The sequence below is a fragment of the Palaemon carinicauda genome, chromosome 39 (assembly GCF_036898095.1).
Source record: "Palaemon carinicauda isolate YSFRI2023 chromosome 39, ASM3689809v2, whole genome shotgun sequence".
NCBI lineage: Eukaryota > Metazoa > Arthropoda > Malacostraca > Decapoda > Palaemonidae > Palaemon > Palaemon carinicauda.
In genome coordinates, this window is record NC_090763.1 from 36,039,540 (window position 1) to 36,064,539 (window position 25,000).

Consider the following 25,000-nt stretch of genomic DNA (forward strand, 5'->3'; position numbering starts at 1 on the left):
TAAATAACCAACGAATTAATTTCAATGAGAGAGAGAGAGAGAGAGAGAGAAGAAGAGAGAGAGAATATTTATATGAATTGTGAATTAAAATTAGTCTGTAATAGTAATTGAGAATCATGTAAGCTTATAAATAACCACCGAATTCATTTCAATGAGTACTTTGAGAGAGAGAGAGAGAGAGAGAGAGAGAGAGAGAGAGAGAGAGAGAAATATTTATATGAATTGTGAATTAAATTAGTCTGTAATAGTAATGAGAATCATGTAAGCTATAAATAACCACCGAATTCATTTCAATGAGTACCTTGAGAGAGAGAGAGAGAGAGAGAGAGAGAGAGAGGAGAGAGAGGAAGAGAGAGAGAGAGAGAGAGAGAGAGAGAGAGAAGAAGAGAGAGAGATATTTATGTGAATTGCGAATTAAATTAGTCTCTGATAGTAATGAGAATCATGTAAGCTATAAATAACCACCGAATTCATTTCAATGAGAGAGAGAGAGAGAGAGATGAGAGAGAGAGAGAGAGAGAGAGAGATTTATATGAATTGTGAATTAAATTAGTCTGTAAATAGTAATGAGAATCATGTAAGCTATAAATAACCACCGAATTCATTTCAATGAGAACCTTGAGAGAGAGAGAGAGAGAGAGAGAGAGAGGAGAGGAGATGAGAGAGAGAGATTTATACGAACTGCGAATTAAATTAGTCTGAAATAGTAATGAGAATCATGTAAGCTATAAATAACCACATAATTCATTTCAATGAGTACCTTGAGAGAGAGAGGAGAGAGAGAAGACGAGAGATGAGGAAGAGAGAGAGAGTGAGATTTATATGAATGTGAATTAAATTACTCTCAGATAGTAATGAGAATCATGTAAGCTATAATAACCACCGAATTAATTTCAATGAGAACCTTGAGAGAGAGAGAGAGAGAGAGAGAGAGAGAGAGAGAGAGATTTTTATATGAATGTGAATTAAATTACTCTCAGATAGTAATGAGAATCATGTAAGCTATAATAAACCACCGAATTAATTTCAATGAGAACCTTGAGAGAGAGAGAGAGAGAGAGAGAGGAGAGAGAGAGAGAGAGAGATTTATATGAATGTGAATTAAATTACTCTCAGATAGTAATGAGAATCATGTAAGCTATAATAACCACCGAATTAATTTTCAATGAGAACCTTGAGAGAGAGAGAGAGAGAGAGAGAGAGAGAGAGAGAGAGAGATTTATATGAATGTGAATTAAATTACTCTCAGATAGTTAATGAGAATCATGTAAGCTATAATAACCACCGAATTAATTTCAATGAGAACCTTGAGAGAGAGAGAGGAGAGAGAGAGTAGAGAGAGAGAGAGAGAGAGAGATTTATATGAATTGCGAATTAAAATTGGTCTCTGATAGTAATGAGAATCATGTAAGCTACAATAACCACCGAATTAATTTCAATGAGAGAGAGAGAGAGAGAGAGAGAGAGAGAGAGAGAGAGAGAGATTTTATAGGAATTGTGTATTAAATTAATCTCTGATAGTAATGAGAATCAAGAAAGCTATAATAACCACCGAATTAATATCAATGAGTACCTTGAGAGAGAGAGAGAGAGAGAGAGAGAGAGAGAGAGAGAGAGAGAGAGAGAGAGATTTATATAACTTGTGGGTCTGCAATTACTTGTAAATTAAATAAAAACGTTTGCAAAATTCCACATAGTCAAATTGAACTCATTTGCTGCTTCTTGAAAACAAACAAAACAGAAAAATCTGGTTTATATGTTTAAAGGCCGCTCATGAGTGGTATGAGGCAAGGGACAGTAACACTGCCCTAGCTAGCAGAACAAATGCCCTAGAGAACTGATCATATGTATATAATTTTGATCCGCGCCCCTAGACTCCTCTACACCCAAAATAGGACGAAGGAGGGCCAGGCAATGGCTGCAGATGACTCATCAGGTCTGGAACTACAGGCTACCCCCAAAACCCCACCATCCCTAGCTCACAAGGATGGTGAGGTTGGAGACATCACAAGAAACTATCGACCTTGAGCATGACTCGAACACCAGTCCAGCAGAACACCAGGCAGGGACGTTACCAAAAGGACTTCTTATATAATCTGCCCAACTCTGAGTAGAGAATTGTTTAACTTAGGGTAGGGCTGGTGAAATGGGCATCCTTACGCCCTTTGGGGAAACCTATAGGGTCTACCTGCTGAGTCATCAGCAGCCCATTGCCTGGCCCTCCTTAGTCCTAGCTTGAGTGGAGAGGGGGCTTGGGCGCTAATCATATGTATATATGGTCAGTCTTTAAGGCATTGTCCTGCTCAATAAGGCAATGGGCGGTATTCATAAAGAAAAGGATACGCTTATACTTGCAAAATATGAAGGAAATCCTTCTACTTGTATTCATAAACATTTCAAGCAAAAGCTTCTAATTTTAGAGCAAAAGCATATCCTATAAATCACATAAAAGTAAACGGTTATACATAAAGAAGACCCTTTACTTCATATAAAGAGCATATGCCCTTCGTCCGGGTATCTTAAAGTTTCCTTCAAACTGCAAAGTTGAGCGTTTAGCGTCTTCAAAACTTTTCAACTCAAATCCATAAATCAAATCACGTAGTTTATTATTATTATTATCATTATTATTATTATTATTTTCATTATTATTATTATTATTATTATTATTGTTGTTGTTGTTGTTGTTATAAAACAAGAATGGAATTTTTCGCGAGTCCTAAAAGAATTCGGAAGAAAATCTTCTCGGAAAGATTTAGCCATAGACTTAGCATGGAATTCTGAATGCCTCCAGAAACGAAATCTCAGAACGGTATCGGAAGAAAAACTTTCCCGGATTTCCAAATGGCTTCAGAAAAAATAGCCATAGACTTTTGCATGGAAAATCTGAATGCCTCCAGAACGGACTCTCAGAACGGTTTCGGAACAAAACTTTCCCGAATTTCCAAAAGTCTTCAAAGGACAGAGCCGTAGATACTTAACATGGAATTGTGAATGACTCCAGAACTGAAATTTCCAAGAGCTGTCCTGAACAACTCCTCCCCGATCTTCAAATGACTTCTGAAGTCCTGATCTTCATTTTTTCAAACGTAGCCTGCAACACCTCACATGATCTGTATGTAGCTGGCGAAATCTAACCAAGGAATTGCGCGTCAATAGGAGTAAGAGGAAATGAGTTGATGACTGGGAGAAGGATTTCACTTAACTCACAGAGATCGCGTTCTGGCGGAATAGGAAGCTGCCGGTAAGAATTATGTGTTACGTCTTCGGAACACCATCAACTACAGATGGTTTTGGTTGCTGCTGAAGTTGCCGATCGTTCGTTTTATATCGCCAAACCTATAGAAAGACGAGGGATCTTCCGTTGGTAGCTGAGCTTTGAAGATCATAATGTATGCGCCTTGAAGGATCCTTTGCTTGGGCTTTTGCGACGATGTCTTATTAAAGGAGACTCTTGGAAAAAGTACGAGGCTTTGTATCGGTGCAAAAACGGATTGCGGGGAATGAGGATGGAGGCAGAATGGTTCAACTGAACGGTGAGTGACGTGTAGTTCTTCAACAGGATTGTCGCGCCATTGAAGTAAGGACATATCCAGACGACATTGGTAAATATATCATGTTGCTCGTCATTTACTTTGGCATGATAGTGTATGCGGAGAAATCGATAGTATTCATCTCTTTACTCATTGCCCAGATAGGTAAAGAATAAATGCCTTCGATTTCCCTGAGGAATCTGACGAAGTGAGGACTCGCGGCACTGAAATCTCTTTTGAAATCTAGAAGGACACTGACGAACTAAGGAAAAGAGACAATGAAATCTCGAAAGAAACAGATAATCTGATGAAAGAAGATCTTGAAAACTAGAAGACAGGAGAGAACAGCGAAGAGGAGCCTTTAATGCCAGAGGTAAGACACCTAAAAATAGAGAGCCTCTAATGCTAGAAGTAAGGCACCTAGAAATATATGTCAAAGAACTTCTAACGCTAGAAGTGTGGGAGCTAAAGAGAGAGGTCAAAGAACTTCTAATGTTAGAGGTGTGGGAGCTATAAAAAGAGGTCAAAGAACTTCTAATGCTTGAGGTAAGGGAGCTGAAAAGAGGTCAAAGAACTTCTAATGCTAGAGGTGTGGGAGCTAAAAAGAAGTCAAAGAACTTCTAATGCTAGAGGTGTGGGAGCTAAAAAGAGGTCAAAGAACGTTTAATGCTAGAGGTGTGGGAGCTACAAAGAGGTCAAAGAACTTCTAATGCTAGAGGTGTGGGAGCTAAAAAGAAGTCAAAGAACTTCTAATGCTAGAAGTGTGGGAGCTAAAAAGAGGTCAAAAGAACTTCTAATGCTAGAGGTGTGGGAGCTAAAAAGAAGTCAAAGAACTTCTAATGCTTGAGGTGTGGGAGCTAAAAAGAGGTCAAAGAACTTCTAATGAAAGAAGTGTGGGAGCTAAAAAGAGGTCAAAGAACGTTTAATGCTAGAGGTGTGGGAGCTACAAAGAGGTCAAAGAACTTCTAATGCTAGAGGTGTGGGAGCTAAAAAGAGGTCAAAGAACGTTTAATGCTAGAGGTGTGGGAGCTACAAAGAGGTCAAAGAACTTCTAATGCTAGAGGTGTGGGAGCTAAAAAGAGGTCAAAGAACGTTTAATGCTAGAGGTGTGGGAGCTACAAAGAGGTCAAAGAACTTCTAATGCTAGAGGTGTGGGAGCTAAAAAAAAGTCAAAGAACTTCTAATGCTAGAAGTGTGGGAGCTAAAAAGAGGTCAAAGAACTTCTAATGCTAGAGATGTGGGAGCTAAAAAGAGGTCAAAGAACTTCTAATGCTAGAGGTGTGGGAGCTAAAAAGAGGTCAAAGAACTTCTAACGCAAGAAGTGTGGGAGCTAAAAAGAGGTCAAAGAACTTCTAATGCTTGAGGTGTGGGAGCTAAAAAGAGGTCAAAGAACCTCTAATGCTAGAGGTGTGGGAGCTGAAAAGAGGTCAAAGGACCTCTAATGCTAGAGGTGTGAGAGCTTAAAAGAGGTCAAAGAACTTCTAATGCTAGAGGTGTGAGAGCTTAAAAGAGGTCAAAGAACTTCTAATGCAAGGGGTGGGGGTAGCTAAAAAGAGGTCAAAGAACTTCTAATGCAAGGGGTGGGGGAGCTAAAAAGAGGCCAAAGAACTTCTAATGCAAGAGGTGGGGGAGCTAAAAAGAGGTCAAAGAACTTCTAATGCAAGGAGTGGGAGTAGCTAAAAAGAGGTCAAAGAACTTCTAATGCTAGAGGTGTGGGAGCTAAAAAGAAGTCAAAGAACTTCTAATGCTAGAGGTGAGGGAGCTAAAAAGAGGTCAAAGAACCTCTAATGCTAGAGGTGTGAGAGCTTAAAAGAGGTCAAAGAACTTCTAATGCTAGAGGTGTGAGAGCTTGAAAGAGGTCAAAGAACTTCTAATGCTAGAGGTGTGAGAGCTTAAAAGAGGTCAAAGAACTTCTAATGCAAGGGGTGGGGGTAGCTAAAAAGAGGTCAAAGAACTTCTAATGCAAGGGGTGGGGGAGCTAAAAAGAGGTCAAAGAACTTCTAATGCAAGGGGTGGGGGAGCTAAAAAGAGGTCAAAGAACTTCTAATGCAAGGAGTGGGGGTAGCTAAAAAGAGGTCAAAGAACTTCTAATGCAAGGGGTGGGGGAGCTAAAAAGAGGTCAAAGAACTTCTAATGCAAGGGGTGGGGGAGCTAAAAAGAGGTCAAAGAACTTCTAATGCAAGGGGTGGGGGAGCTAAAAAGAGGTCAAAGAACTTCTAATGCAAGGGGTGGGGGAGCTAAAAAGAGGTCAAAGAACTTCTAATGCAAGGGGTGGGGGAGCTAAAAAGAGGTCAAAGAACTTCTAATGCAAGGAGTGGGGGTAGCTAAAAAGAGGTCAAAGAACTTCTAATGCAAGGGGTGGGGGAGCTAAAAAGAGGTCAAAGAACTTCTAATGCAAGGAGTGGGAGTAGCTAAAAAGAGGTCAAAGAACTTCTAATGCTAGAGGTGTGGGAGCTAAAAAGAAGTCAAAGAACTTCTAATGCTAGAGGTGAGGGAGCTAAAAAGAGGTCAAAGAACCTCTAATGCTAGAGGTGTGAGAGCTTAAAAGAGGTCAAAGAACTTCTAATGCTAGAGGTGTGAGAGCTTGAAAGAGGTCAAAGAACTTCTAATGCTAGAGGTGTGAGAGCTTAAAAGAGGTCAAAGAACTTCTAATGCAAGGGGTGGGGGTAGCTAAAAAGAGGTCAAAGAACTTCTAATGCAAGGGGTGGGGGAGCTAAAAAGAGGTCAAAGAACTTCTAAAGCAAGGGGTGGGGGAGCTAAAAAGAGGTCAAAGAACTTCTAATGCAAGGAGTGGGAGTAGTTAAAAAGAGGTCAAAGAACTTCTAATGCAAGGGGTGGGGGAGCTAAAAAGAGGTCAAAGAACTTCTAATGCAAGGGGTGGGGGTAGCTAAAAAGAGGTCAAAGAACTTCTAATGCAAGGAGTGGGGGAGCTAAAAAGAGGTCAAAGAACTTCTAATGCAAGGGGTGGGGGTAGCTAAAAAGAGGTCAAAGAACTTCTAATGCAAGGGGTGGGGGTAGCTAAAAAGAGGTCAAAGACCTTCTAATGCAAGGGGTGGGGGTAGCTAAAAAGAGGTAAAAAAACTTCTAATGCAAGGGGTGGGGGTAGCTAAAAAGAGGTCAAAGAACCTCTAATGCAAGGGGTGGGGAAGCTAAAAAGAGGTCAAAGAACTTCTAATGCAAGAGGTGTGGGAGCTAAAAAGAGGTCAAAGAACTTCTAATGCAAGGGGTGTGGGAGCTAAAAAAAGGTCAAAGAATTTCTAATGCAAGGGGTGTGGAAGCTAAAAAAAGGTCAAAGAATTTCTAATGCAAGGGGTGGGGAAGCTAAAAAGAGGTCAAAGAACTTCTAATACAAGGGGTGGGGGAGCTAAAAAGAGGTCAAAGAACTTCTAATGCAAGGGGTGTGGGAGCTAAAAAGAGGTCAAAGAACTTCTAATGCAATGGGTGTGGGAGCTAAAAAGAGGTCAAAGAACTTCTAATGCAAGGGGTGTGGGAGCTAAAAAGAGGTCAAAGAACTTTTAATACAAGGGGTGGGGGAGCTAAAAAGAGGTCAAAGAACTTCTAATGCAAGGGGTGTGGGAGCTAAAAAGAAGTCAAAGAACTTCTAATGCAAGGGGTGGGGAAGCTAAAAAGAGGTCAAAGAACTTCTAATACAAGGGGTGGGGGAGCTAAAAAGAGGTCAAAGAACTTCTAATGCAAGGGGCGTGGGAGCTAAAAAAAGGTCAAAGAATTTCTAATGCAAGGGGTGGGGAAGCTAAAAAGAGGTCAAAGAACTTCTAATACAAGGGGTGGGGGAGCTAAAAAGAGGTCAAAGAACTTCTAATGCAAGGGGTGTGGGAGCTAAAAAAAGGTCAAAGAATTTCTAATGCAAGGGGTGGGGAAGCTAAAAAGAGGTCAAAGAACTTCTAATACAAGGGGTGGGGGAGCTAAAAAGAGGTCAAAGAACTTCTAATGCAAGGGGTGTGGGAGCTTAAAAGAGGTCAAAGAACTTCTAATGCAAGGGGTGTGGGAGCTGAAAAGAGGTCAAAGAACTTCTAATGCAAGGGGTGGGGAAGCTAAAAAAAGGTCAAAGAACTTCTAATGCAAGGGGTGTGGGAGCTTAAAAGAGGTCAAAGAACTTCTAATGCAAGGGGTGGGGGATAGATGTCGCCAGCGAGGCTTTGGGGAAGGCGCAGCGGCGTCTGTGTTCTTTCTGATGCGTAAACTTAATTATATACAAGCAAAAACAGGGCATTAAATACGTATTATAAATACTAAACTCTTTCTTATCTTGACAGCACAAATAAAATCTTACAAGTTCCAACATGTAACTAAGCGCTCCCGAAACACGAGTCAACCTTTTACTTCTGCTTGGAGGATATCCTCGCAAGTAAAAGGTAGAAGTACAATGTCACTGTCCCTTGCCTCTGCCATTCAAGAGCGACCTTTAAACCTTGTGTGACCTCTGACTGAGCTGGAACAACGATTAGAGTAACACAAAAACCGAATCCCAAGGAGGGCAAGGATTGGGTATGGGATTAGGATCAGGTGATTGGCATTCTCACTAATGATGCTCATCAACTAATTTCGGAGGTTCGGGTTAAATCGACTTTTGATTCCGCCTAATCGCCTGTTATTCGGAGCCAATTGGCGAGGCGTTCCATTTCGATTTCTTCCAAATATATAAAGATAATTTGATGGATTTTTTTTTCTGATGGAAATAAATAAGTAATTTTTATAAATTTTCTTGTACAAACGTACGGACTTGCTTGAGGGTACACTCGAAACAATATTCTATCTTGTTTTTATCTTCTTGTTATTTTCAAGTTTTTATAGTTTATATATGAAAGATCTATTTTAATGTTATTATTGTTCTTAAACTTCTTTCGTAGTTCTTCCTTATTTCTTTTCCTCACTGGGCTATTTTCCCTGTTGGAACCCTTGGGCTTAACAGCATCCCACTTTTCCAACTAGGGTTGTAGCTTAGCAAGTAATAATAATAATAATAATAGTAATAATAATACCATTTAATATACCGTTGGTGGTGCTTCGCGGTAGATGGGTTACCACAAAGAGAAGACGACATGCGCTGTCTGTATGTTCAGTACAGGGGTATATGTGTGGGGCTCACAACCGCACTCCATAAATACTTGCCATCATATATGTATATATATACAGTATATATATATGTATATATATACATAAATATATATATATATATATATATATATATATATATATATATATATACAGTATATATATATATATATATATATATATATATATATATATATATATATATAAATCCCCTTCTGATTGGGGATACCTTAATGGGGTTAAAGGCTTGTGTACCGCCACGATCAGCAAAGCTGTACTAGTCTGGGCCGACCAATGCTAGGTTGGTTTGCTGAAAGCCATCAGACAAAGTCTCCCACCAAAATCAATTCGCAGTGGCCAGCGTGGTGACGAAAATGGCCAAACCAAAAACATGATCAAGACATGTCTGAGTCCTTTGTCCTGCAGTGGACTAGAAATGGTTGTATTTGTTGTTGTTTGTGTGTATGTATGTATGTATGTGTATATATATACATATATATATTGCACATATTCAAATAAGTCATATATTTTGATACATTAATGTCTGGATTCTCTTAACGACCTCGAGATCAGAGCCCCAGGCGGAACCACTCAAAGACAATAGCTTCTGACCAGCCGGGAATCGAACCCTGGTCCAGGAAACTTGTAACAGCATTGTGCATATATATATATATATATATATATATATATATATATATATATATATATATATATATATATATATATATATATATTTACATTAGGTGTTCTATATTTTAGCCACATTACACAATTACACAATCAGCATATATAATCCCTCGAGGATATTAGATTAGTTTGTTTAAACAGTCGTTATGAAACGAGACCAAAAGCTGGCTGATCGCCTATCAAGACCCAGCGCCTCCTAGCCCCGAGAAACTTTCCTTAAGAAAGTTGGAGAGGCGTTTAATTAACTGCAGAAACTCCACAGCGAGAGTTAGAGAGGCGCTTCTATAGTCATTCTACAGACTTCGAGGCGATTCAGGTAAACGAGAAGACGAAAGGAAATTTCTATGGTGATGGTTTCCCCCGGGTCTGTTAGGGAAATGCGCGAGGCAAGAGGCCCGGTCGGGTGAACTTTCAGGCAAGTTGTGAATGGATCTGTTTAAGATCTCTTCGATGTTATTAGTTTTTAAAAGTTTTTTTGTTTTCATTATTATTATGAATGAAATAATATTTTATATTTTATATTCATTATATCTCTTCTATAGTTTATTTAATTTCCTTATTTCCTTTCCTCACTGGGCTACTTTCCCTGCTGGAGCCCTTGGTCTTGTAGTATCCTACTTTTGTAATTAGGTTGTAGCTTAGCTAATAATAATAACAACAACAACAACAACAACAACAATAATAATAATAATAATAATAATAATAATAACAACAAATTTCATGAGATTAGGTCAAATAGTTTTTGAGTTATGCGAATCACAAACAAACAAACAAACATAAATAAATAGATACACGCCTATCAAAATATGACCTGACAAAAGTTGTTTGATGGTCAGGAAAAAAAAAATATGGTGTTTTCAGGGAAAATAAAGGATGATAAATAAAGAGGGAATAGAAAAGGACAAATGGCAGTAGCCTGGAGGAAAAGAAAAGAATAAGAGATGAAGATTAGGAGTGGGGGGGGGGATAAATAAAGAAGAAAAGGAAAAGAAGCGAGAGAATTTACAGCTGATAAGGTAATCTGATAAGGAAAAGGGGAGAGAATAGGAAAAACTAAGATAAATTGAAGGTAAGGAGGTTAAGGGGGTAGGGAGGGGGGAAATAAAGAATGAAGAAAAGAAAAAGCAAGAGAAATGAGAGTCCTTAGGAGTAATCTGATGAGGAAAGGGAGAGAAATTGGGAAATGGTAATAGTCTGAGGGAAGAGGAAAGAATACTATATTAAAATTCGGGGGTTGGGGAAAGATAAAGTGGAGGTAAGGGGGTGGGGTGGGGAGGGGCAACTGTCCTTACATTCCCCCCTCCTCTTTACCTTTCCCACATATGTAATTACTTTTCCCTCCTCCATATCTTTCCTACAGTTATAATTACATTCCCCTCCTCCTTACCTTTCCTACAGATTCAATTACATTTCCCTCCTCCTTAACTTTCCAACAGATGTAATTACATTTCCCTTCTCTTTAACTTTCCTACAGATGTAATTACATTTCCCTCCTCCTTACCTTTCCCACAGATGTAATTACATTCCCCTCCTCTCCCACAGAAGTAATTACATTCCCCTCCTCCTTACCTTTCCTACAGATATAATTACATTCCCCCTCCTTACCTTTCCCACAGATGTAATTACATTCCCCTCCTCCTTACCTTCCTACATATTTAATTACATTTCCCTCCTCCTAAACTTTCCAACATATGTAATAACATTTCCCTCCTCCTTGACTTTACTACAGATGTAATTACATTTCCCTCCTCCTTACCTTTCCCACAGATGTAATTACATTCCCTCCTCCTTACCTTTCCAAAGGATGTAATTACATTCCCCCCTGCTTAGCTTTCCCACAGATGTAATTACATTCCCCTCCTCCTTACCTTTTCCACAGATGTAATTACATTCCCCTCCTCCTTACCTTTCCCACAGATGCAATCATTCCCCTCCTCTTAACCTTTCCCACAGATGTAATTACATTTCCCTCCTCCATATCTTTCCCACAGATGTAATTACATTCCCCTCCTCCTTACCTTTCCCACAGATGTAATTACATTTCCCTCCTTCATATCTTTCCCACAGATGAAATTACATTCCCCTCCTCCTTACCTTTCCTACAGATGTAATTACATTTCCCTCCTCCTTAACTTTCCAACACATGTAATTACATTTCATTCTCTTTAACTTTCCTACATATGTAATTACATTTCCCTCCTCCTTACCTTTCCCACAGAAGTAATTACATTCCCCTCCTCCTTACCTTTCACACAGAAATAATTACATTCCCCTCCTCCTTACCTTTCCCACAGATATAATTAATTTCCCCTCCTTACATTTCCCCCAGATGTAATTACATTCCCCTCCTCCTTACCCTTACCACTGATGCAATTACATTCCCCTCCTCCTTACCTTTCCCAGAGATGTAATTACATTCCCCTCCTCCTTAACTTGCCCACAGACATAATTACATTTCCCTCCTCCTTACCCTTCCCACAGATATAATAACATTCCCCTCCTCCTTACCTTTCCCACAGATGTAATTACATTCCCCTCCTCCTTACCTTTCCCACAGATGTAATTACATTTCCCTCCTCCTTACCCTTCCCACAGATGCAATTACATTCCCCTCCTCCATATCTTTCCCACAGATGTAATTACATTCCCCTCCTCCTTAGCTTTCCCACAGATGTAATTATAATCCCCTCCTCCTTAGCTTTCCCACACATGTAATTACAATCCCCTCCTTACCTTTCCCACAGATGTAATTACATTCCCCTCCTCCATATCTTTCCCATAGATGTAATTACATTCCCCTCCTCCTTACCTTTCCCACATATGTAATTACATTCCACTCCTCCTTAACTTTCCCACAGATGTAATTACATTCCCCTCCTCCTTACCTTTCCTACAGAAGTAATTACATTCCCCTCCTCCTTACCTTTCCCACAGATGTAATTACATTCCCCTCCTCCTTACCCTTCCCACAGATATAATTACATTCCCCTCCTCCTTACCTTTCCCACATATGTAATTACATTCCACACCTCCTTAACTTTACCACAATGTAATTACATTCCCCTCCTCCTTACCTTTCCCACAGATATAATTACATTCCCCTCCTCCTTACCTTTCCCACTTATGTAATTACATTCCCCTCCTCCTTACCCTTCCCACAGATGCAATTACATTTCCCTCCTCCTTACCTTTCCCACAGATGTAATTACATTCCCCTCCTCTTTACCTTTCCCACTGATGTAATTACATTCCCTCCTCCTTAGCTTTCCCACAGATGTAATTACATTCACCTCCTCCTTACCCTTCCCACAGATGCAATTACATTCCCCTCCTCCTTACCTTTCCCACAGATGTAATTACATTCCCTCCTCCTTACCTTTCCAACATATGTAATTACATTCCCTCCTGCTTAGCTTTCCCACAGATGTAATTACATTCCCCTCCTCCTTACCTTTCCCACAGATGTAATTACATTCCCCTCCTCTTAACCTTTCCCACAGATGTAATTACATTTCCCTTCTCCATATCTTTCCCACAGATGTAATTACATTCCCCTCCTTACCTTTCCCACAGATGTAATTACATTTCCCTCCTTCATATCTTTCCCACAGATGTAATTACATTCCCCTCTTCCTTACCTTTCCTACAGATGTAATTACATTTCCCTCCTCCTTAACTTTCCAACAGATGTAATTACATTCCCCTCCTCAATATCTTTCCCACAGATGTAATTACAATCTCCTCCTCCTCATCTTCCCCACAGATGTAATTACAATCCCCTCCTCTTTACCTTTCCCACAGATGTAATTACATTTCTCACCTCCTTACCTTTCCCACAGATGTAATTACATTCCCACCTCCTTACCTTTCCCACAGATGTAATTACATTCCCCACCTCCTTACCTTTCCGACGGATGTAATTAGATTCTCCTCCTCCTTACCTTTCCTACAGATGTAATCTCCAGGAGAGAAGAGAACAGGTCGTAGATGGAGAACAAGCTCGCAAAGAAATCCAGCTTCCGTGTTCTGGAAGATCTCCACTCGCTTCAGTGTGTCCAGATGAACGTGGATGGCCATCTCTGCTTTTAGTTTGTCTGGAAAAGGAAAAAGTAAAAAAAATAAGAAAATTAATAAAATTAATAAAAAGGATCGTTACCAAATATCATTAACTAATGTACGCGACCCGTCAAAAATGACGGCAATATATTTAGATAGATTTGCACATACACAGATTCAACCCTTTTCTCTGCTTTTAGTTTGTCTGGAAAAGAAAAATTAAGAAAATTAACAAAAAGGATCTTTAGCAAATATCATCAACTAATATACGCAACCCGTCATAAACAGATTCAACTCCCCTCCATTTCCTAACTACAGCCCTCTCACCAAGGTATGAAGACACCGAGTAGTTATACGTCTTGGCAATAAAAGGATCATTAGCAAATATTATCAACTAGTGTACGCGATACGTCAAAAGGGAGATCTTCACATATACAATCACAGATTCAACACCTCCACTCCCTCTCCCTTTCCTAACTATAACCCTTTTCCCCAGGGTATGATTTTGAAATCATACCCTGAAAACTAATTTCTGTATATAATTAGGTATAGACAAATAATTGATATATATATATATATATATATATATATATATATATATATATATATATATATATATATATATATATATATATATATATATATATATATATATATATAAAGAGAGAGAGAGAGAGAGAGAGAGAGAGAGAGAGAGAGAGAGAGAGAGAGAGAGAGAGAGAGAGAGAGAGAGAGAGAGAGAGAGCAAACATTTGTTTTAAATGAAAATTATTTTATCTCTATCTATCTATCTATCTATCTATCTATCTATATATATATATATATATATATATATATATATATATATATATAGAGAGAGAGAGAGAGAGAGAGAGAGAGAGAGAGAGAGAGAGAGAGAGAGAGAGAGAGGGGGGGGAAATAATTATGTTGGAAGACCTATCTATCCTGAGGAAATACCTTGATTCATTTATTCTGAAATGCATTGAATATCAATCTCCCGTTTGGCCTTCAGCAACCAGCTTAACTGGACTAGTGGACACAAACCTAAGATCAGTTGAAAGTCCTTATCCGTGTTCTGGACAATAACATCAATTAATGGTAATTGAATTATTGAATTGGCTCTTTGTACAGGCTGTACAAGATCTGGTTTAATTAGCTCTTTGTACAGGTTGTACAAGATCTGGTGTACTTAGCTCTTTGTACAGGTTGTACAAGATCTGGTGTAATTAGCTCTTTGTACAGGTTGTACAAGATCTGGTGTACTTAGCTCTTTGTACAGGTTGTACAAGATCTGGTGTACTTAGCTCTTTGTACAGGTTGTACAAGATCTGATGTAATTAGCTCCTTGTACAGGCTGTAAAAGATCTGGTGTAATTATCTCTTTGTACAGGTTGTACAAGATCTGGTGTACTTAGCTCTTTGTACAGGTTGTACAAGATCTGGTGTAATTAGCTCTTTGTACAGGTTGTACAAGATCTGGTGTACTTAGCTCTTTGTACAGGTTGTACAAGATCTGGTGTAATTAGCTCTTTGTACAGGCTATACAAAATCTGGTGTAATTAGCTCCTTGTAGAGGCTGTACAAGATCTGGTGTAATTATCTCCTTTACATGCTGTACAAGATCTGGTGTAATTAGCTCTTTGTACAGGTTGTACAAGATCTGGTGTACTTAGCTCTTTGTACAGGTTGTACAAGATCTGGTGTAATTAGCTCTTTGTACAGGCTATACAAAATCTGGTGTAATTAGCTCCTTGTAGAGGCTGTACAAGATCTGGTGTAATTAGCTCTTTGTTCAGGCTGTACAAGATCTGGTGTAATTATCTCCTTTACATGCTGTACAAGATCTGGTGTAATTAGCTCTTTGTTCAGGCTGTACAAGATCTGGTGTACTTAGCTCTTTGTACAGGTTGTACAAGATCTGGTGTAATTAGCTCTTTGTTCAGGCTGTACAAGATCTGGTGTAATTAGCTTTGTTCAGGCTGTACAAGATCTGGTGTAATTAGCTCTTTGTTCAGGCTGTACAAGATCTGGTGTACTTAGCTCTTTGTACAGGTTGTACAAGATCTGGTGTAATTAGCTCTTTGTTCAGGCTGTACAAGATCTGGTGTAATTAGCTCTTCGTTCAGGCTGTACAAGATCTGGTGTATTTAGCTCCTTGTACAGGCTGTACAAGATCTGATGTAATTAGCTCCTTGTACAGGCTGTACAATAGCTGGTGTAATTAGTTCTTTGTACAGGCTGTACAAGATCTGGTGTAATTATCTCCTTTACATGCTGTACAAGATCTGGTGTAATTAGCTCTTTGTTCAGGCTGTACAAGATCTGGTGTAATTAGCTCTTTGTACAGGTTGTACAAGATCTGGTGTACTTAGCTCTTTGTACAGGTTGTACAAGATCTGGTGTAATTAGCTCTTTGTACAGGTTGTACAAGATCTGGTGTACTTAGCTCTTTGTACAGGTTGTACAAGATCTGGTGTAATTAGCTCTTTGTACAGGCTATACAAAATCTGGTGTAATTAGCTCCTTGTAGAGGCTCTACAAGATCTGGTGTAATTAGCTCCTTTTACAGGCTGTACAAGATCTGGTGTAATTAGCTCTTTGTTCAGGCTGTACAAGATCTGGTGTAATTAGCTCTTTGTTCAGGCTGTACAAGATCTGGTGTAATTATCTCCTTTACATGCTGTACAAGATCTGGTGTAATTAGCTCTTTGTTCAGGCTGTACAAGATCTGGTGTACTTAGCTCTTTGTTCAGGCTGTACAAGATCTGGTGTACTTAGCTCTTTGTTCAGGCTGTACAAGATCTGGTGTAATTAGCTCTTCGTTTAGGCTGTACAAGATCTGGTGTACTTAGCTCTTTGTACAGGTTGTACAAGATCTGGTGTAATTAGCTCTTTGTTCAGGCTGTACAAGATCTGGTGTAATTAGCTCTTTGTTCAGGCTGTACAAGATCTGGTGTAATTAGCTCTTCGTTCAGGCTGTACAAGATCTGGTGTACTTAGCTCTTTGTACAGGTTGTACAAGATCTGGTGTAATTAGCTCTTTGTTCAGGCTGTACAAGATCTGGTGTAATTAGCTCTTCGTTCAGGCTGTACAAGATCTGGTGTACTTAGCTCTTTGTACAGGTTGTACAAGATCTGGTGTAATTAGCTCTTTGTTCAGGCTGTACAAGATCTGGTGTACTTAGCTCTTTGTTCAGGCTGTACAAGATCTGGTGTACTTAGCTCTTTGTTCAGGCTGTACAAGATCTGGTGTACTTAGCTCTTTGTTCAGGCTGTACAAGATCTGGTGTAATTAGCTTTGTTCAGGCTGTACAAGATCTGGTGTAATTAGCTCTTCGTTCAGGCTGTACAAGATCTGGTGTACTTAGCTCTTTGTACAGGTTGTACAAGATCTGGTGTAATTAGCTCTTTGTACAGGTTGTACAAGATCTGGTGTAATTAGCTCTTTGTACAGGCTGTACAAGATCTGGTGTATTTAGCTCCTTGTACAGGCTGTACAAGATCTGATGTAATTAGCTCCTTGTACAGGCTGTACAATAGCTGGTGTAATTAGTTCTTTGTACAGGCTGTACAAGATCTGGTGTAATTATCTCCTTTACATGCTGTACAAGATCTGGTGTAATTAGCTCTTTGTTCAGGCTGTACAAAATCTGGTGTAATTAACTCTTTGTACAGGTTGTACAAGATCTGGTGTACTTAGCTCTTTGTACAGGTTGTACAAGATCTGGTGTAATTAGCTCTTTGTACAGGTTGTACAAGATCTGGTGTAATTAGCTCTTTGTACAGGTTGTACAAGATCTGGTGTAATTAGCTCTTTGTACAGGCTGTACAAGATCTGGTGTATTTAGCTCCTTGTACAGGCTGTACAAGATCTGATGTAATTAGCTCCTTGTACAGGCTGTACAATAGCTGGTGTAATTAGTTCTTTGTACAGGCTGTACATGATCTGGTGTAATTATCTCCTTTACATGCTGTACAAGATCTGGTGTAATTAGCTCTTTGTTCAGGCTGTACAAGATCTGGTGTAATTAGCTCTTTGTACAGGTTGTACAAGATCTGGTGTACTTAGCTCTTTGTACAGGTTGTACAAGATCTGGTGTAATTAGCTCTTTGTACAGGTTGTACAAGATCTGGTGTACTTAGCTCTTTGTACAGGTTGTACAAGATCTGGTGTAATTAGCTCTTTGTACAGGTTGTACAAGATCTGGTGTACTTAGCTCTTTGTACAGGTTGTACAAGATCTGGTGTAATTAGCTCTTTGTACAGGCTATACAAAATCTGGTGTAATTAGCTCCTTGTAGAGGCTCTACAAGATCTGGTGTAATTAGCTCCTTTTACAGGCTGTACAAGATCTGGTGTAATTAGCTCTTTGTTCAGGCTGTACAAGATCTGGTGTAATTAGCTCTTTGTTCAGGCTGTACAATATCTGGTGTAATTATCTCCTTTACATGCTGTACAAGATCTGGTGTAATTAGCTCTTTGTTCAGGCTGTACAAGATCTGGTGTACTTAGCTCTTTGTTCAGGCTGTACAAGATCTGGTGTACTTAGCTCTTTGTTCAGGCTGTACAAGATCTGGTGTAATTAGCTCTTCGTTTAGGCTGTACAAGATCTGGTGTACTTAGCTCTTTGTACAGGTTGTACAAGATCTGGTGTAATTAGCTCTTTGTTCAGGCTGTACAAGATCTGGTGTAATTAGCTCTTTGTTCAGGCTGTACAAGATCTGGTGTAATTAGCTCTTCGTTCAGGCTGTACAAGATCTGGTGTACTTAGCTCTTTGTACAGGTTGTACAAGATCTGGTGTAATTAGCTCTTTGTTCAGGCTGTACAAGATCTGGTGTAATTAGCTCTTCGTTCAGGCTGTACAAGATCTGGTGTACTTAGCTCTTTGTACAGGTTGTACAAGATCTGGTGTAATTAGCTCTTTGTTCAGGCTGTACAAGATCTGGTGTACTTAGCTCTTTGTTCAGGCTGTACAAGATCTGGTGTACTTAGCTCTTTGTTCAGGCTGTACAAGATCTGGTGTACTTAGCTCTTTGTTCAGGCTGTACAAGATCTGGTGTAATTAGCTTTGTTCAGGCTGTACAAGATCTGGTGTAATTAGCTCTTCGTTCAGGCTGTACAAGATCTGGTGTACTTAGCTCTTTGTACAGGTTGTACAAGATCTGGTGTAATTAGCTCTTTGTACAGGTTGTACAAGATCTGGTGTAATTAGCTCTTTGTACAGGCTGTACAAGATCTGGTGTATTTAGCTCCTTGTACAGGCTGTACAAGATCTGATGTAATTAGCTCCTTGTACAGGCTGTACAATAGCTGGTGTAATTAGTTCTTTGTACAGGCTGTACAAGATCTGGTGTAATTATCTCCTTTACATGCTGTACAAGATCTGGTGTAATTAGCTCTTTGTTCAGGCTGTACAAAATCTGGTGTAATTAACTCTTTGTACAGGTTGTACAAGATCTGGTGTACTTAGCTCTTTGTACAGGTTGTACAAGATCTGGTGTAATTAGCTCTTTGTACAGGTTGTACAAGATCTGGTGTAATTAGCTCTTTGTACAGGTTGTACAAGATCTGGTGTAATTAGCTCTTTGTACAGGCTGTACAAGATCTGGTGTATTTAGCTCCTTGTACAGGCTGTACAAGATCTGATGTAATTAGCTCCTTGTACAGGCTGTACAATAGCTGGTGTAATTAGTTCTTTGTACAGGCTGTACATGATCTGGTGTAATTATCTCCTTTACATGCTGTACAAGATCTGGTGTAATTAGCTCTTTGTTCAGGCTGTACAAGATCTGGTGTAATTAGCTCTTTGTACAGGCTGTACCTGATCTGGTGCAATTAGCTCTTTGTACAGCCTGTACCTGCTCTGGCGTAATTAGCTCTTTGTACAGGCTGTAAAAGATATGGTGTAAATGCTTCACTGTTGAACAGCCTGACAGATTTTTTTTTTTTTTTTTTTGTAGCTTAGATGTTACATATCTGTTTATCAGTGTTATTCATCTGAATATATTATCTCATTGGTCTTTAATAGTTAATTTTTACTTCTGTATTTCTTACACACACGCGCGCGCGAGCACAAACACGCATTACGCACACACACACACACACACACATATATATATATATACATATATATATATATATATATATATATATATATATATATATATATATATATATATATATATATATATATATATATGTGTGTATGTATGTTTGTGTGTGTGTGTCCTAATACATCATACAAGAACATAAATCAGTCATAATGACGTTTCTAGAGCAAATACGTAGCTATCATTGACCTTAAAAACACAATGAACAAGCAAACGTCAAGGCTGTATAAAAATCTCTTCCGTGAAAATCCCTTTTGTAAAACATACCAGACATTCCAAGTTAAATATACATATGGCAATGAAATAAATAAATAAACCTCAAATTCAACCGAAATGACATTCCAAAACACCAGATGTGAATAAAACCAGCGGTCGAAATACTATAATAGATTTGGATATCAAATTTAAACGGTGCAATTAAGAAATATTATTGGGCGGCATTTTCTGTTCAATGTAAATATCTGACTGTTTCCACATCTATAAAATGTATTCAAACTGGATATTTTAAACCAATGTGGATACCTATGCTAAGTTACGTTTTGGGTTTTAATAAATACACTGTCCAGAATGTCAAGGGATTTTCTCAATCATTTTAAACCTGCAATTTTGCTAATTTCAAATTGTGGATTCATCTTCCTAATCAGACAGTTGAACCGGTGAAATTTTCAAAGTTCAAACTCGCAGTGAATGTTTTCATGATTAACAGGTTGGCAGGAATTTTTTTTTAAAGTTTATATATATGAAAGATCTATTCAAATGTTGTTACTGTTCTTAAAATAACTGATATAATTGTTCATCACTTCCCTCTCTCTCTCTCTCTCTCTCTCTCTCTCTCTCTCTCTCTCTCTCTCTCTCTCTCTCTCTCTATATATATATATATAATATATATGTAAATTTTATATATATAATATATATATATATATATATATATATATATATATACACACACACATATATATATATATATATATTATATATATATATATATATATATATATATATGTGTGTGTGTGTGTGTGTGTGTGTTAATCCCTCACCTTATCATTAAGTGACAATTAAACAAGGCAGTATTGTATACATCCCACGAAGATTGCACTGCATCTCCAACATAATACTTCGAGTGGTACACAACCTTCCGACTTAGACATTACCCGTCAACAAACAACAAATGGATTAGCAGAATTAGCTGGGCAAGGAGGTTGTGTTTATCAAAGATATGATTTATGCAGTGAGGAACATACTGGATGTCATAGTAAAACGAGCGTCTTGGAAGCCGAGATGAAATGGCTCGGAAGTTACGTGAAACGAGGATCTTGGAACCTAAGATGAAATGTCTTGGAAGCTACCATGAAAAGAAAGTTTTGGAAGTTGATATGCAATGGCTTGGAAGTTACATGAAACGAGCACCTTCGAAGTTAGCATGGAACGACCGTCTTGGAAGTTGAGATGAAATGTCTTGGAAATATACATGAAATGTCTTGGAAGTAACAAGAAACAAGCACCTTTGAAGTTACCATGAAACGAGCGTCTTGGAAGTTGAGATGAAATGGCTTGGAGGTTACATGAAACGAGAACCTTAGCGGTTTCATGAAACTAGCACCTTGGAGGTTTCATGAAACGACCACCTTGGAGGGTTCATGAAACAAGCACCTTAAAAGTTATCCTGAAACGAGCGTCTTGGAAGTTGAGACTCATTTCAGCCTGTTCACCAAAAACGTTCGCTGCAAGTTTGAACTTTCGAAGAAATGATGGCCAGCCTTGGAGGCCAACATGAAGCAAGAAATTTGAAAGCCACAATGAAAATAACACCTTGGGAGATGAAATAGAATACTGTAATGGAACTATTCTGAAACAAATACTAAACCCTTAGAAAAAAGTTTTTCTTCGCCCAAGGGATTAACTACTGCACTGTACTTGTTCAGTGGCTACTTTCCTCTTAGTAACGGTAGAGGAGACTCTTTAGCTATGGCAAGCAGATCTTCTAAGAGAGGGACACTCCAAAATTAAACCATTGTTCTCTAGTCTTGGGCCAGTGCCATAGACTCTGTACCATGGTCTTCCACTGTCTTGGGTTAGAGTTCTCTTGCTTGAGGGTACACTTGGGCACACTACTCCATCCTATTTCTCTTCCTCTTGTTTTTTGAAGTTTTAATAGTTGATATAAGAAAGGTTTATTTCAATGTTGTTACTGTTCTTAACCTATTTTATTTTAATTTTTAATTATTTCTCTTGTAGTTTGTTTATTTCCTTATTTACTTTCCTCACTGGGCTATTTTCCCTGTTGGAGCCCTTGGGCTTAGAGCATGCTGTTTTTCCAACTAAGGTTTTGTAGCTTAGCAAGTAATAATAATAATAATAATAAATGTGTGCATAATGTCAAGCGCTTTGGAATACTAAATACTCCAAGTGTGCAAGACCGCCGGTATAATTATTCAAGAGAATATGACTTAAAAGTAAAAGTATTTTTCATAATTCTATTCTTGTAACTTGACAGGGAATATCTTCCTGTAATTTTCTCAATCTGAGGCCGATGGGACGGGAAACTTAATATTCCAGATTAGGAGTACAGGGTTGTGGTGGCCGATGTGGTAGCGTCCCTGATTGGTGAACGCCAGACTGGGGTTCGAGTCCCGCTCAAACTTGATAGTTCCTTTGGTCGCTGCAACCTTACCATCCTTGTGAGCTAAGGATGGAGGGGTTGGGGGGAGCCTATAGGTCTAACAGCCGCGTCATCGGCAGCCATTGCCTGGCCCTCCTTGGTCCTAGCTTGGATGGAGAGGGGGTTTGGGCGCTGATCATATGCATATATGGTCAGTCTCTAGGACATTGTCCTGCTTGATAGGGTAATGTCACTGTCCCCTGCCTCTGCCTTTCATGAGCGGCCTTTAAACCTTTAAACATGGATTGGATCTCACATTGTCCAGCCAAAAACAAAGATCCACAATAGGAATTTTTTTTTCTTCAATAAACTTTGACATCTTACTATACGTATGGTATATATTGGCGTATTCCAACTAAACCCATCAAAATAAAATCCAAAAAGATGTAAATAAATTGAACAATACGATGATTATTGGTGTTTCAATTATAGTCAAGAATGTTTACAAAAATCACTGGGCTATTTTTCTCATTATTATTATTATTATTATTACTATTATTATTATCATTATTATTATTAATAATTGCTAAGCTACAACCCAGGATGGAAAAGCAGGATGCTGTAAGCCCAGGGGCTCCAACAGGAAAAATAACCCAGTAAGGAAAGGAAACAAGGAAAAATAAGATATTTTAAGAACAGTAACATTAAAATAAATATCTCCCATACAAACTGTAAAAACTTGAACAAAACAAGAGGAAGAGAAATAAGATAGAACAGTGTGCCCGAGTATATCCTCAAGCAAGAGAACTCTAACCCAAGACAGTGGAAGACCATGGTACATAGGCACTACCCAAGACTAGAGAACACTGGTTTGGTTTTGGAGTGTTCTTCTCCAAGAAGAGCTGCTTACCATAGCTAAAGAGTCTCTTCTACTCTTACCAAGAGGAAAGTAGCCACTGAACAATTACAGTGCAGTAACCCCTTGAGTAAAGAATTGTTTGGTAATCTGTATTGCCAGGTGTATGAGGACAGTGGAGAATATGCAAAGACAAGGCCAGACTATATATATATATATATATATATATATATATATATATATATATATATATATATATATATATATATATACTGTATATATATATATATATATATACACAGTATATATCCAGTCACGCTCAGCTCTTCACGTCCCTCGGGTAGGGGCTGAGAGAATAATAGCCTGGTGAGAGGGGGGGGGGGGGGCGTGTGCGCATATTTAAATATCCAACCGTTATTTATGACGGGTCGCGGACAATAATAATAATAATAATAATAATAATAATAATTTTAATAATATGGAGTTTTGCATATGCGTCCGTCAATAATAAAACCTGCTTAAACTTCCAAATTATAAAGAAAATATGGAAAACGACCAAATAATTCGATCTTATTTCTTGTAGCAAAAAAAAGAGAAATAAAGGCAGAAGAGACCTTCCAGTCGATAGAAGAGACTATTGCCCATCAATACAGCCGCCGATACAGTAGTAGTGTTGATACAGCAAATAAGCAAAACTTGACATCGATTTGACCTTTTCCACTACATGGACTACAACAACTCTCTCTCTCTCTCTCTCTCTCTCTCTCTCTCTCTCTCTCTCTCTCTCTCTCTCTCTCTCTCTCTCTCTCTCTCAAATGCCGGCTAATACGTTTCATAAATGTTTGGGACGTAATTGGTTTTATCCATGGCAAAAAAAAAAAAAAAAACGGTCTCTTTCTGGACACTCATTGTTAATGATCAAAGATAATTTTGTTTTTGTTTTTTTGTATTTATTTATTTATCTATTAATATATATATATATATATAAATATATAAATATATATATATATATATATATATATATATATATATATATGTATATATGTGTGTGTGTGTGTGTGATTGGGTGTTTATGCATAGAAATATAGACAGACATATTCATGTACTGTTATGTACTGTGAATAACATACACAAACACACACACATATATATATATATATATACACACATTATATATATATATATATATGTATGTATTCCATTCATACTTCAATTATAAAACCGCACATGAGTACCACATAAAATAATACATAGTGAAAAATTTTCTTTTTTTTTTGCGACGGCCACACACTATAAACAACTTCTCGAGCCACTAATTATTTTCTACCAAGTACAACTTCCGATATCAATAAGAGAAGTATTATTAGAAAAAACAAACTGATAATCAATTATATTCATTGATATTTGGATTATTTGTATTATTGAAATTAGGTAATATATTGAACTATATTTTCCATTCCAAAAACAACAGAAAATACCTTTTAATTTCCATAAAAATCCCGAATTAGAAACACACAATTGAGAATAAACGTTATTCTGTTCACCATATATCAAATTATCTGCCAACCCATTTTGGTGGATGTATTGTTCAAATAGGCCTAACGCCTTATAACCCCCCCCCCCCCCCCTCTCTCTCTCTCTCTCTCTCTCTCTCTCTCTCTCTCCTATGAAAATCATCCAAAACACCTTAAAACTCTCTCTCTCTCTCTCTCTCTCTCTCTCTGCCTTCTCCTCTTTCCCTTTCTGCAAACCATAACACCTTGAAACCATTCACTCCAATTTCTCTCTCTCTCTCTCTCTCTCTCTCTCTCTCTCTTCTCCTCTTTCTCTTTCTGCAAATCATAACACCTTGAAACCCTTCACTCCAATTTTTTTTTCTCTCTCTCTCTCTCTCTCTGCAAATCATAACAACTTGAAACCTTTCACTCCAATTTCTCTCTCTCTCTCTCTCTCTCTCTCTCTCTCTGCCTTCTCCTCTTTCTCTTTCTGCAAATCATAACACCTTGAAACCCTTCACTCCAATTTCTCTCTCTCTCTCTCTCTCTCTCTCTCTGCAAATCATAACTTGAAACCTTTCACTCCAATTTC

The 25,000-nt window shown here is 38.3% G+C and overlaps 1 protein-coding gene across 1 annotated transcript in view; it reads right to left on the minus strand.

The window, feature by feature from the left end:
* LOC137631359 (uncharacterized) overlaps nt 1–25,000 on the minus strand; it is a 467,812-nt gene that overhangs the window by 108,908 nt on the left and 333,904 nt on the right. The window contains 1 exon segment of the mRNA XM_068363133.1: nt 13,194–13,384. Within this exon segment, the coding sequence (XP_068219234.1) occupies nt 13,194–13,384 (191 nt within the window).